This window comes from Molossus molossus, unplaced genomic scaffold (assembly GCF_014108415.1).
Source record: "Molossus molossus isolate mMolMol1 unplaced genomic scaffold, mMolMol1.p scaffold_m16_p_9, whole genome shotgun sequence".
Taxonomy (NCBI): Eukaryota; Metazoa; Chordata; class Mammalia; order Chiroptera; family Molossidae; genus Molossus; species Molossus molossus.
This window is the reverse complement of record NW_023425403.1, coordinates 59,537,340-59,554,333: the sequence shown is the minus strand read 5'-3', so window position 1 is coordinate 59,554,333 and position 16,994 is coordinate 59,537,340. Positions and strand designations below refer to the sequence as shown.

Sequence of the window (16,994 nt, the reverse complement as noted above, 5' to 3'; positions counted from 1 at the left end):
AATATCTGATAAGAGTAAGATTAAAATTACTTTTTGCTCCTTTCTACCACTCCAAATACAGGCAATGATAGGTTTAACTAGCTGGTGTTTAAAAATAAGTTGTCTTTCCTCCAGCTGTTCTAGAATAAAAATAATAAAGACATAAAAATAAAATTCAGAATAAGAAACTGAATTCTCATACCAATTCATTAAATCATTGAATTCACTTAAGTGTTCTCTATTCTCTAGTTCCGATCTGATCCATGGCTGGTCAACTGACTATTAGCTATCACTAAAAATAACATGGCAAAGAGAAAAAGGAACTGAGAAGAAAGCACAATTTTATCACCATCTTCTACAGAACAATTTCACCCAGATAAAGATAGTAATATCTAAGTCATATATCCTACATATTTCCTTTAATGTCCTGAATTAGCTTAAGGGTAGAGAGTAAAACTAAAGATAATGCCTAAGAACTGGAAGGGCGAGGGGGAAAAAAAGTCTTTCAATTTGAAGAAAAACAGAACTTTCCTTCAAGAACGTCAGCAATTTACCCATTGACCCCCACTATCAGTGTCTCACTTATTACTAAATTACGAGTGTCTCTAATAGAATGGGAAGGGGGTGTTGCAGAGAGTATGTAAGAAGAATGAATTTCCACATGGAGAAACAAACCCCAAGCTAACACCACCACCTGCTGACTTTTATTTAATCCTCACAATATACAATACCACCCCCATTTTACAGATGAGGAAACTAAGCCATAAAGAGGCAAACACCCCTGGACCACACTTCTTCACACAGGTTGAGTGGGGGGGCGCACTACAACTCCCAAATATCCACCTCCAACCTTATATGATTCCAGGGCCAGCTGAGTACCTGTCAGACATCCTCACTAGAAGGCACACAAGCACCCCAGAAGGAACTTAACTGCCTAAGTCCTTTCCTTAGTTTTGCCTTCATTTGTTAGTGACACTAATATTCCTCTCAATCAACTTGGCCCAAAAATCACAATAATTTTTAATTGTCATCAGAGCAGAAGCTAAAAATCATAAAAATAGCAGCTACATCCACCCCAAGCAACATACACCAAGTTACATTTAAAAAATAAAACAAGCCCTGGCCGGTTTTGCTCAGCGGTTAGAGCATTGGCCTGTGGACCAGAGAGTCCCAGGTTCGGTTCCCGCTAAGGGCACATACCTTGGTTGCAGTTTGTCCCCGGCCCTGGTTGGGCCATGTGGGGTGGCAACCACTCGATGTGTCTCTCTCACATCGACGTCTCTCTCTCTCTTTCTCCCTCTCTCCCTCCTGCTCTATCTGAAGATAAATGCAAAAATGTCCTCAGGTGAGGATTAAAAATAATAATAAAATAAAATAAACAAAAAACAACCACTTGAAAAGTCTTGGACCCAGTGCTAGATTCTGGAGTCAGTAAGTCAGGTATGCCAGCTACTTCAAGAGCTGCCCATCAGAGGATAAATGCAGCAAAGCTGGTTATCTCTGCTGTCTGCCTGCCTCCTTGGCATCTGTACCTAACAAAAAAAAATTAAAGAATTACAGGACATTTCAGTGCTTATTTAAGAGGGAGTATTAAAAGAGCACTGCATCATTACCAAAATGAATAAATGAGAATTAAATTTGGTACAGTAACAAGGTCAGTATGAAAAAGAACTTTTAAGATTTAATTTTCCACACAATTTAACCTGTTTTCCATCATAAAATACAAGCAAACTCAGAACTTACAAATGAGTTTATTTGAAAAGTTGTTTTGAAGTCATTGTTAGATTCTCAAGTCTCATTAAATCATAATGTAATAGGATTTGTAGTAAATCATTACATTACACATCATTACTCTATCATTTAAAATAGTATTTCAAAGAAAAAAATGCATTTCAAAAACTACCCTGGAGAATGCTAGCCATCTCATCTCACCCAGGGTCCAGAAGGCAAGGGCAGGGGCCTCTTTCACCAGAGCAGGGGCCGCTCCAGGTAAATAGAGGGCAGGGGTAAGAAGAGTTGGCCCTGGGGAGAACCCACTGGCAAAAATGCTGCTGACAAAGAAAAAAGATTATAAATTACAGATTCTCACTAGGAAAAAGAGTCCTGCAAATTTGTCTTTTTCACACTACAGTAACTGAAGCCAGGATGGGAATGATGGGCCTAGGATCTCTGGATTTAAACCACCAGTTACTAGCTATGCCTTGGGAAAGTCACTCAACATCTTTGTGCCCTTTCTCATCTTTTTAAAATGTTAATACAGCAAACTGCATGAGTATGTTTAAAGGGAGCGGATAGTTCGTTTGAATTATGAGCACAATTACTACAGAAAACATCCTTTCAAGGAGCCTACAACAGAGAGAGCCCTAATTTGAGAAACAGAAAAAAAGACTGGGTTCTATATACATCTAGGAGGTTCCATTTATGGTTATAACAAACCTACTCCTATCAAACTGACTACCTGAAAACAACAGAGAGCAATCAAAAGTATGAAGATTCTGGAGGAGGTCTGGTTTTGGAGAAGAAAAGGGCAGAGGACATGTCTCTTGTTTTCTCTGCTTTTAGGCCAGTGATGGCTATGTCTGTGTTATGTGGGACTGCTAAACTCCTAAGCTGCTGGGAAGTCGGGGGGAAACCCAGGAATAAAAGTTAGAGAACGCAATCCTGAATTCTGTCTGTCATTTCTGCCCAAATCTCTGAAAACTTTCAGAATATTCATGATTTAAAAGAGAGAAAGGAAATGGTTGATAAGGAAAGCTAGTCTCAAACATTCTATTTCACCATGGAAAATCCAACACCTCAAATCCATGTACCATAACCTCAAGGAACTTGACCAATATAATATCTAAGTCATGTCAAATTCAGAGACCATACAAGGACTAAAGTCTGACTAGATATGCTGATATAGTAGACAGTTAAGACAGACATGAGCACAATAGGCACGGCAGGCCACATACACAAGGTCATCAGGGTGGAAAGCCCTAGGTGCCTAGCAATGGGCAAAACGAGGAAAACAAGTATTGTAGGGTAGGACCTTGCCCCAGGGTGACTCCCCTACCCCCCAGCTAGCATATTGCAGGTCATGCAGTTTAGAGCTCCTGATTTTTCATATGCTGGTCATGCGGTTCAGATACTCCCCTGACCTTTCCTTCCCTGGCGTGTCATTACACATAAGGATAGACACCTTTAGAGAAGGAACAAGGGTGTCAGAAAATAGCCTCATTCCACTCCCAAACAAGACTTGCATGACCACTCCCTTAAGCATTAAACCCTCAGGACACTGAGGTTCTGACCCACATCAAATAATCTTAGGAACAAAGCCTAGGATCTATTGACAACAGTGACAGAGTTTTGGTGAACTAAAGATAACATCTAGGCCTCAGTTGTGTTTCAGCTTCAGGCCCAGGAAAGCAAAGGTATGGCTGACATCAGCACCAGTTGCAATAACTAATAATCCCCTACCTTAGTGCCCAGCAATCAGTAGGGACCATGGTCCTAAAAGGACACAATTGGAAAGCTAATGAATATTCTACTGAGATTGTCCCAACACCTTCCCTAAAATCCCTGCCTTTGGGGAAAAAAAAACCTTAAGGCAAAAGGACCCAGTGCATGCTCTCCCTCTCTGACTCCCCTTTCTTCCCTCAAGTGCCTTTCCCCACTTCCCTTTCTTCCCTCAAGGCACATATCTTTGCTTTCTTTCCCCTAAGCTCCAAGAGCCCTTCTTTTGCCACTGTAACTTATTTCCTGAGTCCATGCAGCCCAGTTAGCTCACTTCTACCTCTGTGACTTTCAAATAAATTTTTGTTTATATGTGAGTTCTTGGCTTTGAATTCTTGCTTAGCAAAACTCAAGGACTGAGGTCTAACATCTGGTACTGTTTGTTCACCATTAACATTCCTTGACTAGCCTGAACTTCAGTTTTTAAATCTATGCTGTGAGGATACTAATATCTGCCTTAACTATTTCACAGAGCTGACATGAGGCTAATAAGAGATACTGCAAAATGTACTACATAAATATTAATTTATTTAGTCTACATTAGCTATAGCCACTGGGAAAGAAGCATTTACTTCCATTTTGTGCACAACAGGGCTGGCCTCTTGCAAAGACCCCAAATTGCTACCAAATGATCTTCATTCACCAAAAGGAAAGCAAAGTGATTCACAAACTACTCTTTTATGGTCATGTAAGTAATGTTATTTTGTGCAAACCAAAAATGCTGCAAACAAATAAAAATGTGAATTTCTATTTGAGAGCCAGTGTTTAGTTATGCTGACATTCACCTTTCCTTACACCTTGTAATATAAAGGTCCTCTATGAAACCCTGAAGCCAAATAAGGGAACAAACCTACTTGCAGCATGGCAAACTGTTACCAATTTAAAGAACCACTGGCACAGAGGGCAGGCCACCCCTCACCACTTCCAAGATTGAGAAAGACACAGGCAAAAGCTGGAAGAAAACCAGAGACCAACCAGAGAGAAAAGTTTTCTGGTCCTTCTGGTGGCTACAAAAATAAAGATAATGCAAAAATAAAATGTGTTACCTTCCTTTATCAAACCCACAAATAAATATCAAATATCACCTGGTAAACTAAAATATCAAAACTTTTCATGTGCATTATGATTTTAAGTCATCCAACACCCAGCAGGCACTTAGTAAATGTTGTTTAGTGTCTGATGTTAACAAAAAACATAAAATAGTCACACAGAAAAAATATGTCCAATCATCCCGAACACACCTGTCCCCTACTCCCGAAAAAAAAAAAAATCTTGAAAACGTAATAAAAGCAAGTCCTTAATACATCTAAACAGTGCTTTACAATTTCTCAGCTTCCTAATGGCCAGGAACAATACATGCTGGAAAAAGGTGCTGGGAAGTCTGCTTTCAAGAGTGTGTGCACACATACCTCCCCATACAGTACATGGTGGCACCTAAGAAACTAAGCCATCGGTGCCTCCATGCTCTTCCACATGCCATCCTCTCCTCTTCAGGGATTATTCGTCCCCTACTTTCCCCCTAACACCTTAAAAATCATCACTCAGGTGAAATCCTTCTCCTTTCTAGTCAGTAGATCTCTCCCCTTCAGAGATTACTGTAAACTTTAGATAATTTGACACACAGCTTTTACTATAAAAGACTATATACCTGAAAAATACAAAATAACCTAGTTTCCATCTCTGAAAATATAAATTATAAAACTATGTTAAACTTTATCATTTAAATACCAGTTATACCAATCTGAATTTTGTAAATTTTAGCATCTTACTTACTTTGTGCATTCTTCTAAAGACTGTACAAGCATTTGCTGGAAAGAACATATTTCTTCTAGATTTCCCATTAAATATGAAGTGTTTGCTGAACTTAACCTAAAGCCATGAAAAATAACAGTAAAAAATATGTAAAGTTTTACTTATATTCTTCTCTCCCATCCCAATGCACTAGTAAATAAAGTCTTAACCTAATAAATAAATTGGTTATGTCTAAGGCAAACTGGTACGCTAAATTCTGTTCCAGTACTTCAGCCTCTATTCTCTGAAAATACAAGGGAATATAGCTTAAAGTGACAACTCTTCTACAGTTAACAAAATTTATCATCTAACTTACTTCTCACTGGTCTGCAATGGCCGTAGATAGGTTGAAAGTACAGTCTGAAGTTCCTTAGAATATTCATTTTCTGTTTCCAAAATATTCTGTAGCACCTATAACAAATGATAAATAAGTATTATTTGACATTAAGATTTATAAGTTTTTGAAAGTTCATCACCACTGTTCAATTTACATTATGGCTTCTATATAATACTAACATGTTTAATATCATAGATCCCTATGATTAACTACTAAGTCCATGTAATTACTATTACCACAGCTACACCACTGACTTCATCTTAATATCAAGCACACTTGACACAAGTATACCTAGAATGAAGCTAGAATAAATTCCTTCATCAGATAAATAATGCCAAGTCTATAAGTAAGAAAAAGAAACCACTGATAATCACAAAAACACGGATACATGACTCTCTAAATACTGTGTCATATGAAAGAAGCCATTCACAAAAAAGCACATCCCACATATTCAATTTATAGTAAGTCCAAGAGCAGGCAAAACTAATCCACAATGGCAGAAATCAAAAAGGGGAGGAGAGTGTAACAAGGGGAAAAGAAACGTGACACATTTCTGGGGTAATGGATGTGTTCTATATTGTGTTACATAGACATACAAACTTGTCAAAGCTCACTGAACTATATCCTGAAAATCTATGCATTTTAACATATATATTTCATCCCTGATCAGTTTGGCTCAGCGGTTAGAGCATCAGCCTGTGGACCAGAGTCTCAGATTCAATTCCCAGTCAAGGGCATGTATCTTGGTTGCAGTTTGATACCTGGCCCCAGTTGGGGTTGTACAGGAGGCAATCAATTGATGTGTCTCTCTCACAATGATGTTTTTCCCCCGCTCCCACTTCCAAAACAAAAACAAAAAAATCAATGGAAATATATCCTTGGGTGAGGGTTTAAAAAATACACACACACACACACACACACAATTTCAACTTAAAAAACATGAAGTTTACTCATTTACTCTTTAGATTGCATCTAGGAAATCTAAATCAATTTCTGGGAACAAAAGACCTTCATTTGAGAAGATGATAGTCTCAGATCATCCTATACACAGTTAGTAAAAATTAAAGGTCCACCAGCAAAAAACAACCTTTACATAGCCACTACAGGCATACCTCATTTTTACTGCACTTCTCTTTATTTTGCTTCACAGATGTGTTTATTTAACAAACTGAAGGCAAGACCCTCCTCCACTAGTAAAAACATTACGACTCACTATTGTAATACTCACTTTATTGCAGTGGTCTGGAACTAATCCACAATATCTGAGGTATGCCTGTACTTTATTTAAAGATAGCAGATTAATTATAAATCAACCTTTAAATTAAAATGTATCCTGTTACACTGTATTAGTATAACAAATTGAGCCAAAAATCACTTAACTCCTACAAGATAAATATAAAATGAAAAACAGCTGAACTGAAAGCATGAGCCTCTTTCCATCAGCAGTCACCAAGGGCAAAGGCTCCTCAGAGGACAAGGGAAGAAGACACCGAGATCTGCAAGTGGAGCCCGGATGTGCAGGCAGCTCTAAGACTAATTACCAATGCTTACTACATTTCCAGAACTGGGCACGGTGCTCTACATACAGTATCTCTAAATACTCACAAAACCTTTTCGCTTCATAGAGGAAAACACCTAAGCATAAAGAGATTAAGTAACTTATCCAAAATCAAAGAGCTAGTGAATAGCAGAGCCAGAACGTGAGCCTAGATCTCTCTGACACTCCACTATCCAACACTGCCTTCCCCAGCTATTAGACTAAGGGTAGGAGTCAGGGCTCCTATGGGACCTGACATGAATAAAAAAAGTGCAATACCTTCCTCAACTACCTTTTTCATCCCCAGCATCTTCTTTAATCAGGAAATCATATTACATGTATTTTCTGAGGATTGACTACATGCACTAGCATGTGCTATGTCTTCCAAAACTAATATATCATCCTAAATTAATGATACAAAAGAAACTATACAGAATAAAGCTATCAAACACACGTAGTTTTCTAATTTTTTATAATCAAAATGTATGTTTAAATATTTAAGAAGAAATCATTAAGCTAAAAACTTGTATTACAGCATTAATAAATGCAACATGGATGATTATTCTGTTCACTTTTCTTTTCTGTGTACTCTGAGGAGAGACTACGGTCACTCATGAGTAAATGCAAACCTGATTAAATAACTTACATACTCCAGTATTTAATTTGAAGAGAATCAGAGGTTCTTTCACTGTGACACTGAACACTGGTTTCGTCCCTGAATGGGTCTATTCATGGAAGACTGGTGGAGTGAGCCAGAGAGAGGAGGGGCCACTCCAGAGTTCATTCCTTTGTAGGGGAATCTGGGTGCTGATCCTATGATTATAATGTCTTCCTTCGAAGAAATACTCATTAGACACAAATGTCAAAGGACTAGTACACAGAGAACACAGTGTGAAACCAGCCACTGCATCATCAGAGAATTACACTTAAACCTGATGTTATCCTTCAAAAATAACGTGAAGTAAACCAAGTACAATGGGTCACTAAACTAAAAATAAAAATATCACAGATATGTATGACAAAAAGTCCTTTTTTAATGTAAAAACAAAGGTTAAATTATGTTATTTCATGTCTTAATAACAGATATTAGGAATTATTAGCAACACTGGTTAGAGCATGCTTAAAAACCTAAACATCTATTTTTAAAAAACAGAAAACAGTTCCTAAGTGACATAAAAGGTAAACTGTGTGAGAAAACATCACTAGTATGAGTGCAAGAATAAAATGGTGTTTCCTCAATGGTATCATTAAGCACAGCAGGCAGCTGTAAAAGCTTCTGTAAGAATGTACTAAAAACAATTCTCTGCCAAAAAGCTACATTTATTAAGGTAGTTTAGTTGGTTCATTTCTGCTACTAGCCATAAACATTATCTTCAAATAAGTGCTAAACACAAGTTCTATAACATTGCCATCCAAACAATCCAAGTTACACTTAGCTTTTCCACCAACACAGGACCAAGACTTGGCTAACTGAGTCATGTTGACACTGACTGTCCACTCTGCCAGGAGGCCACACGTCCCTCCTCCCTAAGCTCATCAGCACATCTGTGTACTCCAGTCATCACCTTTTTTCCCTTTCTTGACTTCTGCACACTCTGGCTGCTGCAGGACCCCATGAGATCTAAGGCTGCCAAAACTCCATCTCACGAAGGCAGGATACCGATGAACGCGTGCAGTTTTCACAGAAAGAGCCGTCTTTACTCCACAGCCGTGAAGAACGACCCAGACTGAGCTCAGCCAGTGTGAGCTCTCCCTGAGGCATAAGGCGTGGAGAACTAAGTCCAGTCAAACAATGGTGCCACACAGAAGGAGGACATCAGGCAAGCCACACAGACAATCCCTGAACTATCAGCCATTACAGCAAAGCAAAACAAAGGACAGCTGATTTCAGTAACTTGTAGACAAACAGAAACTCATTTTATTATTACCACCACTAAAGGAGCACTTAGTATCACTGATTTTACAAATGAGTTACAATTTTCACTGCATATCTTGGTGGGTGTCAGATGTTTTATTTTATATGGCATTGATAGTCCTTTAAAAATGAATAAATGATCTACATAAAAGAAAAGAAACAAATAACATTAGGCAATTTTTTAAAGATTTGATCCAGATAAAAAAATTATTATCGCAAACTAAAATCAAACTTCAAAAACATAATCCTGTTTCATAAGTACAATGGGAAAAACTAAAGAATGGCACAACTGTTCTGACCCCTCTCCCACACACCTCATCAGCCCCTCCCCACACAAGGAAAAATAACCACTGCACATTTCCTTTTAACTCAGTCTATTTAAACTGTATTTAGTACTTAAGTTTTCAAACAGTAAATTAGGAGATAGGACTTGCACCGCAAATAAACTATCAGCCTCTAGGGAAAGGAGAGGAAGGAAGGGAAGGGCAGTGCTGCTGGAGGAAGCAATTCCTACAGCTCCTCCTGGCTCCACAAACCCAGAGACCAAAGAACACAGAGGAGCAACCTTACTCCCACACTCACTGGCAATTACTGATTTAATGTAGTTTGTTGATCTCTCCATGTTAATACTTAATAAAATTAACTCTCATAAAGAGTTTGGAGGTTTCACATAAAGTGTTTTATGTTACTGTACCTATCGAAAGAAGTTATGTTACGATAGTATTTCTAAATTTGGGGATTCACAAGATCTGGGGATGTATTTCTTCCAAACACTGAAGGTTTACTAATACAACAGCTGAAGCAAAGGCTGCAGGCTCACAATGATTATGTCACCACAAAAAGCTGGCCTTAGCAAGCAAGCTGATGAACACAACCACACCACGATGTGTGAAGAGCTGGTCAACCCAAACCTGGAATCCTATTTGGAGCTACTTATATAACTCTATTAGTCAGTAAGTAATTATTTTATAAGACAGCCTATCCCATGATTATATAACTCAGTTCTTCCTTCATTTATTTATTTAACAAACGCTTAGCTCCTACTTTGTGCCAGGCTACTTCTACCACATGAAAACTTTCATGTAGATAGATCCTGATCTATATAAATCAAGAAAAATATATAAAAACAATGGGAGCAAAATTTGTCGAAGAGGTCAGCAAGCCCCTCACTGTTGATATGAAATGTGAGTGGAATATAAGAAAGGAAGGCAACAGCTCTCTAGGAAGACATGGAGAACAAAGTTGCATACCCTTCTATAATACCTAGGGCACATGAGATAATGGACTTTATCCATACACAGGCACAGGTAGAAACATCAGATGTCAAAGAATTGAAAGCAATCTTGAAAACAATGGAGAGAAGTCAAGGCACAAGTAAAAGACAACAGCAAAAAAATTAGGGCTGAGGTTAGGCTGCTCGATGTACACATACGATGTCAGGTCAGAGGCTCAGGTGTTCTCCCAGGCCCAGCATGCAGAGGTTCCAGGCAACTAAAGGGGCAAGGGGAAAAGATAGGTGTACTATTTTTCTGGAGCATAGAAAAGGTCCATGGAAGTTTGCTATAGCATTTTATGAAAGGTGCACGTCTATTTTGTGCATTTGTAAAACTAGTAATTGCTACCTATTATATCATATTTACAAGTTTCAAAGGCAAAAGCTGCCCTGCCTTTTCATGATATTTGCATGAATGGAAGAACTGTTTGCTCTTCCGATACACTATGAACACTGACATAACACTTTTAAGTCAAAGTGTTCATTCAAAAAACCTGGAAAATAAAACCACAATGTTATCACTGAACATGTAAGATCATAATAACCTGTAAATTCCAAAATCGACATATTTAAGAAACCTCATTCTCTAATGATGACTGAAGAAACTCCCGATCCCTTAAAAGAGGTGACTCAAGCCCTGGCCAGCTTGGCTCAGCGGTTAGAGCGTCAACCTGCGGTCCTGAGAGACCCGGGTTCGGTTCCCGCTAAGGGTGCGTACCTCGGTTGCAGTTTGTCCCCGGCCCTGGTCGGTCGTGCGGGTGGCAGCCACTCAATGTGTTCCTTTCACATCGATGTTTCTCTCTCTCTCTCTCTCTCTCTCTCTCTCTCTCTGTTCCTCTCTCTCCCTCCCACTCTACCTGAACAAAAAAATGGGAAAATGTCCTCGGGTAAGGATTAAAAAAAAAAAAAGAGGTGACTCAAGACCTTTCCCTCTCTAGGGTTGGGCACCAGCTTCTACAATAGAAGTGCTTTCTCTCATCTCTATCAGGAAAGGTGTCTATTACTATCCTGCAGGTTCAGTTAATGTTCTTTCACTGTCAAAATTTATCAAGCTCAGCCCTGGCTGGTGAAGCTCAGTTGGTTGAGCATCATACCATGCCCTGAGAGGTCTCCTCCAGTTTGATTCCCAGTCAGGGCACATGTCTAGGCTACAGGCTAGATCCTGGGTCGGGGTGCGTGAGGGAGGCAGCCGATCGATGTTTCTCTGCCTTCCTCTCCCTTCCCTCCTTACCCTGGGTGTGAGGGTATTTAAAAAAAAAGAAAAATCCATCAAGCTCAGGCATGTCACAAACATGATTTCTTTAATTATATGATCCTGTAACAATTGACTACAGTTCTCTCAGGTAACCCTCAAATGCAATGCCTATTTGCAAACAGAATGTTACGGTGGCCTCAATGATGCCTAACATCCCAAATGGTCCTAAAAAGTCTTCCTAATAACCTTGAAAATTCAAGAGCCAAGTACTTCACCAAATACCTTAAGACCAACTGCCAATCCTCTTAATACTATGAGGTCAAGGTCAGCACTATCAACCTCATTTTACAATGAAGTAACTATACAGGCAGCTAAGGGCTTCCATCTGGCCACCCCACCAACAGGGCACACAAAGCCTGAACACCCACCCCCACATTATCACCTAAAGCAAGGGCACTCTTGAGTATTCACTGATCTAAGACATTGAAAACAGACTGATTTCAAAAAGTTTCCACATTCAAAAATAAAGGTAACAGTGGTGGCGGGGCTTTGTACTAAAACTAATCAACTCTTGAGTTAAAGTATCTTGGATTCTTTTTTTCTCCCTTCCGGTCACTCTCTAAGTCTGAGGCCCCAATGTCCCCATCCATGGTTTCTAATGCCCTGCTTTCCTCTTCAACAGGCTAGGCTTTGATGCCAATGTAATCTTCCAAAATCACTACCACTTGTATTACCAAGCAATAAAATTCTGCCACTCAAAACATTCTCTGGCACACTCCCTTCTATTTTCTTTCTTTTTTTTTTTTTTGTAAGTCTTCACTGGAGGGTATTTTTCCACTGATTTTGAGAGAGAGTAAAAGGGAGGGGGTAGGAGGAGAGGGAGAGAGAAGGAGGGGAACATCGCTGTGACAGACAGACATCGACTGGTTGCCTTCCGCATGACCATGACCGGGACCCAGGTTCGAACCTGCAACCCAGGTAACATGCCCTTGACCAGGAATCAAACCTGTGACCCTTCAGTCTAGTAATAGTAGAAATGAAGGTCTAACCACTCTAACCACTGAGCAAGATCAGCCAGGGCCCTTTTATTTTCTATGACAACATTTTTACATAATTAAACCACATTACCTAAATAACTTTATATTCTACTTATTGCACTAAACATAAAGCATTTTTGATATATATTTTTTTAATCTTCACCCGAGGATATTTTTCTATTTATCTTCAGATAGAGTGGGAGGAAGGGAGAGAGAGTGGCAAAGAGAGAGAAACATCGAAGTGAGAGGGACACGTCTACTGGTTGCCTCCCACACAACCCCGACCAGTACCAGGGACAAACCACGACCGAGGTACATGCCCTTGACCGGAATCGAACCCACAATTCATTGGTCCGTGGGCCGACGCTCTAACCACTGAACCAAACTGGTCAGGGCTATTTTTGATATTTTTTTAAGTACATGTTTAATAATTATAAAAGGATGTACCTCTGGTTACTTAACCATTCCTGTACGGCTATATATTTAGGTTGCTAATAATTTATTACTACAACAAATAATCCTATAAATGCACCTTTGCAAAAACATCTTTAAATACATTTTAGGAAATTTCAAGAAGCACAATTACCAGATTAAAAAGCTTGAGTGAGCCCTGGCCGGTTTGGTTCAGCGGTTAGAGCGTCGGCCTGCGGTCCTGAGAGACCCGGGTTCGGTTCCCACTAAGGGCATGTACCTCGGTTGCAGTTTGTCCCCGGCCCTGGTCGGTTGTGCGGGTGGCAGCCACTCGATGTGTTCCTTTTGCATCGATGTTTCTCTCTCTCTCTCTCTGTGTTCCTCTCTCTCCCTCCCACTCTACCTGAACAAAAAAAACGGAAAAATGTCCTCCGGTGAGGATTAAAAAAAATAAAAAAATAAAAATAAAAAAAATAAAAAGCTTGAGTGATTTCAGAGTTCAATATACACCTGCCATATTATTTTTAAGAAATCCTATATAGATTTACATTTCTACCATTACTAGAACTGAAGATTCTCTCTTTAAATCTCTACTTACTAGACACACATAATACTGCTATCAGATTTTTTATAGTAAGCTTAACTATTTTGTCAGAGTGGTGTGGACTGAATTGTTTGTGTCCTTCTAAGATGCATAAGTTGAAGACTAAATCCCCAATGTGTTGGTATTAGGAGGTGGGGACTTTGGGGAGTAATTAGGTCATAAGGGCAGAGCCCTGGTGAATGGTATTAGTGTCACAATAAAGGAATCAAAGGACCAGAGCTTGCTCTCTCCACCATGTAAGGACACAACAGAAAGCAGCCTTCTGTCAGCCAAGAAAAGGGACTTCATAGAGAACCCAAGCACACTGGCACCTTGATTTTGAACTTCTAGCCTCCGGAACTGTGAGAATAAATGTCTGTTGCTTAATCCATCCAATCTATGGTATTTCGTTAGAACAGCCTGAACTGATTAAGCCACAGCCATCAGTAGTTCCTGTTTTACACTGCTCACATCATTTCCTATTTACTACTAATCATAATGTATTTGTCTTAATTAGCTCCTCACAATAATTTGTGTTGTTATAACTGCTGCAAATAATGTTCCAATTAACTTGTAATTTGGTTTACACTGAAGGCAAAGAATTTATTAAACTTTTACATAGCCAAATCAATGTTGGTATTTTCCTTTATGTTTCCACTCACTGTTTTTAAGTTCTAAAAAGCTTCACCCACCCTAGTCCTGCTCCAATGCATTACTAACCAACCATAGACAGACCCACTGGCAAAGAATAAAGGTATGGTTAGCACAATCGTCAAACATTCTTTGGCTAAATATTGAACTCTGTTGCCCTAAGTGTGAATACTAGGAAGCCAACCTTAAAATGTAAAAAAAAAAAAAAAATTTGAACTAAAAAAGAAAATGAACAGTGCTCATCAGTGACTGGGGGGTGGAGGGGGACAAACTACACAGTTAGTCAAAGTAAGACAGTAAAACAAACAAAAGAACAACAGCAAATCCTGGTGGAGGGAGAATTCAGAATTTGAAGTTCCTAAAATCTATCTCCTAAAAATGTCCAATTTTCAATGAAAAATGACAAGATATGCAAACACATGTGGCCCATGCACCCCAAAAAGGAGGGCACTCAATGGAAATTGTCTCTGAACTTAGCAGATGGAGGCCCTAAAACTATCATAAATATGTTCAAGGAGAAAAGTCCAGTTTCCAGTTCCATGTGTAAGGGGCTTGGAAGTCACAACACCATCCTAACAATAAGTAATAATCTGAACAGACTGAAAAGTCAACAACTCTCTTCATGGATCCATAAGAGAGGGAAGAAAACAGGACAAACGACTGGCCCCAAGACTGGAGAGACCAACAGGAAAATACAGGAAGCCATACTTATAACAGACCAAAACAGAGATGCAAGAGCAGAAACAACAGTGGGAACCAGTGCTAAGGCTAGAAAACCTGAACTGTGACTGATAAACTGCTGAAGCTCAGTGTTGACAACTCTGAGAGCTGACAATCCCAAGGGGACCCAGTGATATGGAGGCACCCAACAATACTGAGAAATTTACCTCCAGGAGCTTGACCAAATTCCCAAAATAAATATCAAAGAAAAATGTCCTTGGACTTCCAGCAGAGTGAGGGGAAAAGGAACCATTTTGTAATATACCAGAGCACTGTTCTTAACAAGGCCTGCCCTTGAGAAACTAGGTAACCGGAGCCTAGCCTGCTGGGGTGTTATCACGGATAACTGACCAGGGGAAGGGACAAACTACAGAATTAATGAAAGTAAGACAGTAAAACAGACAAAAGAACAACAATAGCAAATCCTGATGGAGGGATAATACTCAACTCTAGCTGGCTCTAGCCATCCTTGCCCACCTAAGCGGGTAGAGAAAAAAACTAAGAAACACACTTGTGAAGTTCACAGTCTAGAGGCATAGGCTCACTAAGATCTAAGCATATGGCTATGGAACACTTCCCCTTCCCTCGCATCTCACCACTCCATTACTAAAGTCCTATTTGCAGTAGTTCCTTTTACCCAGGACACCATATATGGCTATGAAAAAAAAAAATGCGAGGTACATCAAAAGGCAAAAAACATCATTTGAAGAGACATAAGCATCAGAACCAAACATGGTCGCTGGATAATTCTAACAGACCAGAAATTTAAAACTATAATTAATATGTGAAAGGATCTAAGGGATAAAGAGAACAGTCTAAAAGAATAAATGAACAATGTAAGCAGAGATGGAAATCCTAAGAAAGAACCAAAAGGAAGAGCTAGAGGTCAAAAACACTAACAGAAATAAAGAATGCATTTGATGAGCTTATTAGTAGACTGGACAAAACTTGGGAAAGAATCTCAGAGCTACAGGTTATATCAATAGAATCCTCAAAAACCGAAAACCAAAGAGAACAAAGACTGAAAAAGAAACAGAATAGAATATCCAAGGACAGTGTAATAACTACAACAATTGTAATCACACATGTAATAGGAATACTAGAAGGAGAAGAAATGAACAGGAGAAATATATAAAACAATAATGACTAAGGATGCCCCCCAAAATAATGTCAGGCACTAAATCACTGATCCAGGAAGTTCAGAGAACACTAAGCATACAAATGTCAAAAAAAAAGTGCACCTAGGATTATCATCTTTAAAAAAATAAATAACACACACACACAAAATTAAAAAATGGGCCAAAGACCTTAATAGACACCTCACCAAAGATATACAGATGGCAAATATGTATATGAAAAGAATGCTCTACAATATATGTTATCAGGAAAATACAAATTAAAACAACAATTAGAAACCACCACACATCTATTAAAATGGCCAAAATCCAGAACAGTGACAACACCAAATCATGGTGAGGATATAGAGCAACAGGAATTCTCATTCACTGCTGGTAGGAACACAAAATGGTGCAGCTACCGTGGAAGATAGTTTGGCTGTTTCTTACAATACGAAATATACTCTTACTATGCTCCAGTAATCATACTCCTTGATATTTACCCAAAGAAGTTGAAAGCTATGTCCACATAAAAACCTGCACACAGATGTTTATAGCAGCTTTATTCATAGCTGCCAAAACTTGGAAATAACCAAGATGCCCTTTGGCAGATGAATGAATAAATAAACTGTTGTACATCCAGATAATTTAATATTAGCCATCACTAAAAGCCAATAAGCTATCAAGCCAGAAAAAGACATGAAGGAATTTTAAATGCATATAACTAAGCAAAAGAAGCCAATCTAAACGGCTACATTCTATATGATCCCAACTATATAATATTCCTGAAAAGGCAAAACTATGGGGGGGGGGGGGCAGTAAAGAGATCAGTGGTTGCCAAGGGTGGGAGTGGAAACAAATAGGCAAAGAACAGAGGATTTTAGGGCAGTGAAAATTCTCTGTATATTATAATGATCAACATATGTCATTATATATTTGGCCAACAACAGACTTT

General features: G+C 39.0%; 1 protein-coding gene across 5 annotated transcripts in view; it reads right to left on the bottom strand.

The window, feature by feature from the left end:
• ARHGEF7 (Rho guanine nucleotide exchange factor 7) overlaps positions 1–16,994 on the bottom strand; it is a 142,359-nt gene that overhangs the window by 49,143 nt on the left and 76,222 nt on the right. For all 5 annotated transcript variants that reach the window (XM_036250363.1, XM_036250364.1, XM_036250365.1 and 2 more), the window contains 2 exons: positions 5,582–5,676; positions 5,248–5,343 (listed from right to left, as the gene is read on the bottom strand). In XM_036250363.1, the coding sequence (XP_036106256.1) occupies positions 5,248–5,343; positions 5,582–5,676 (191 nt within the window). The remainder of the gene's footprint in view (positions 1–5,247; positions 5,344–5,581; positions 5,677–16,994) is intronic.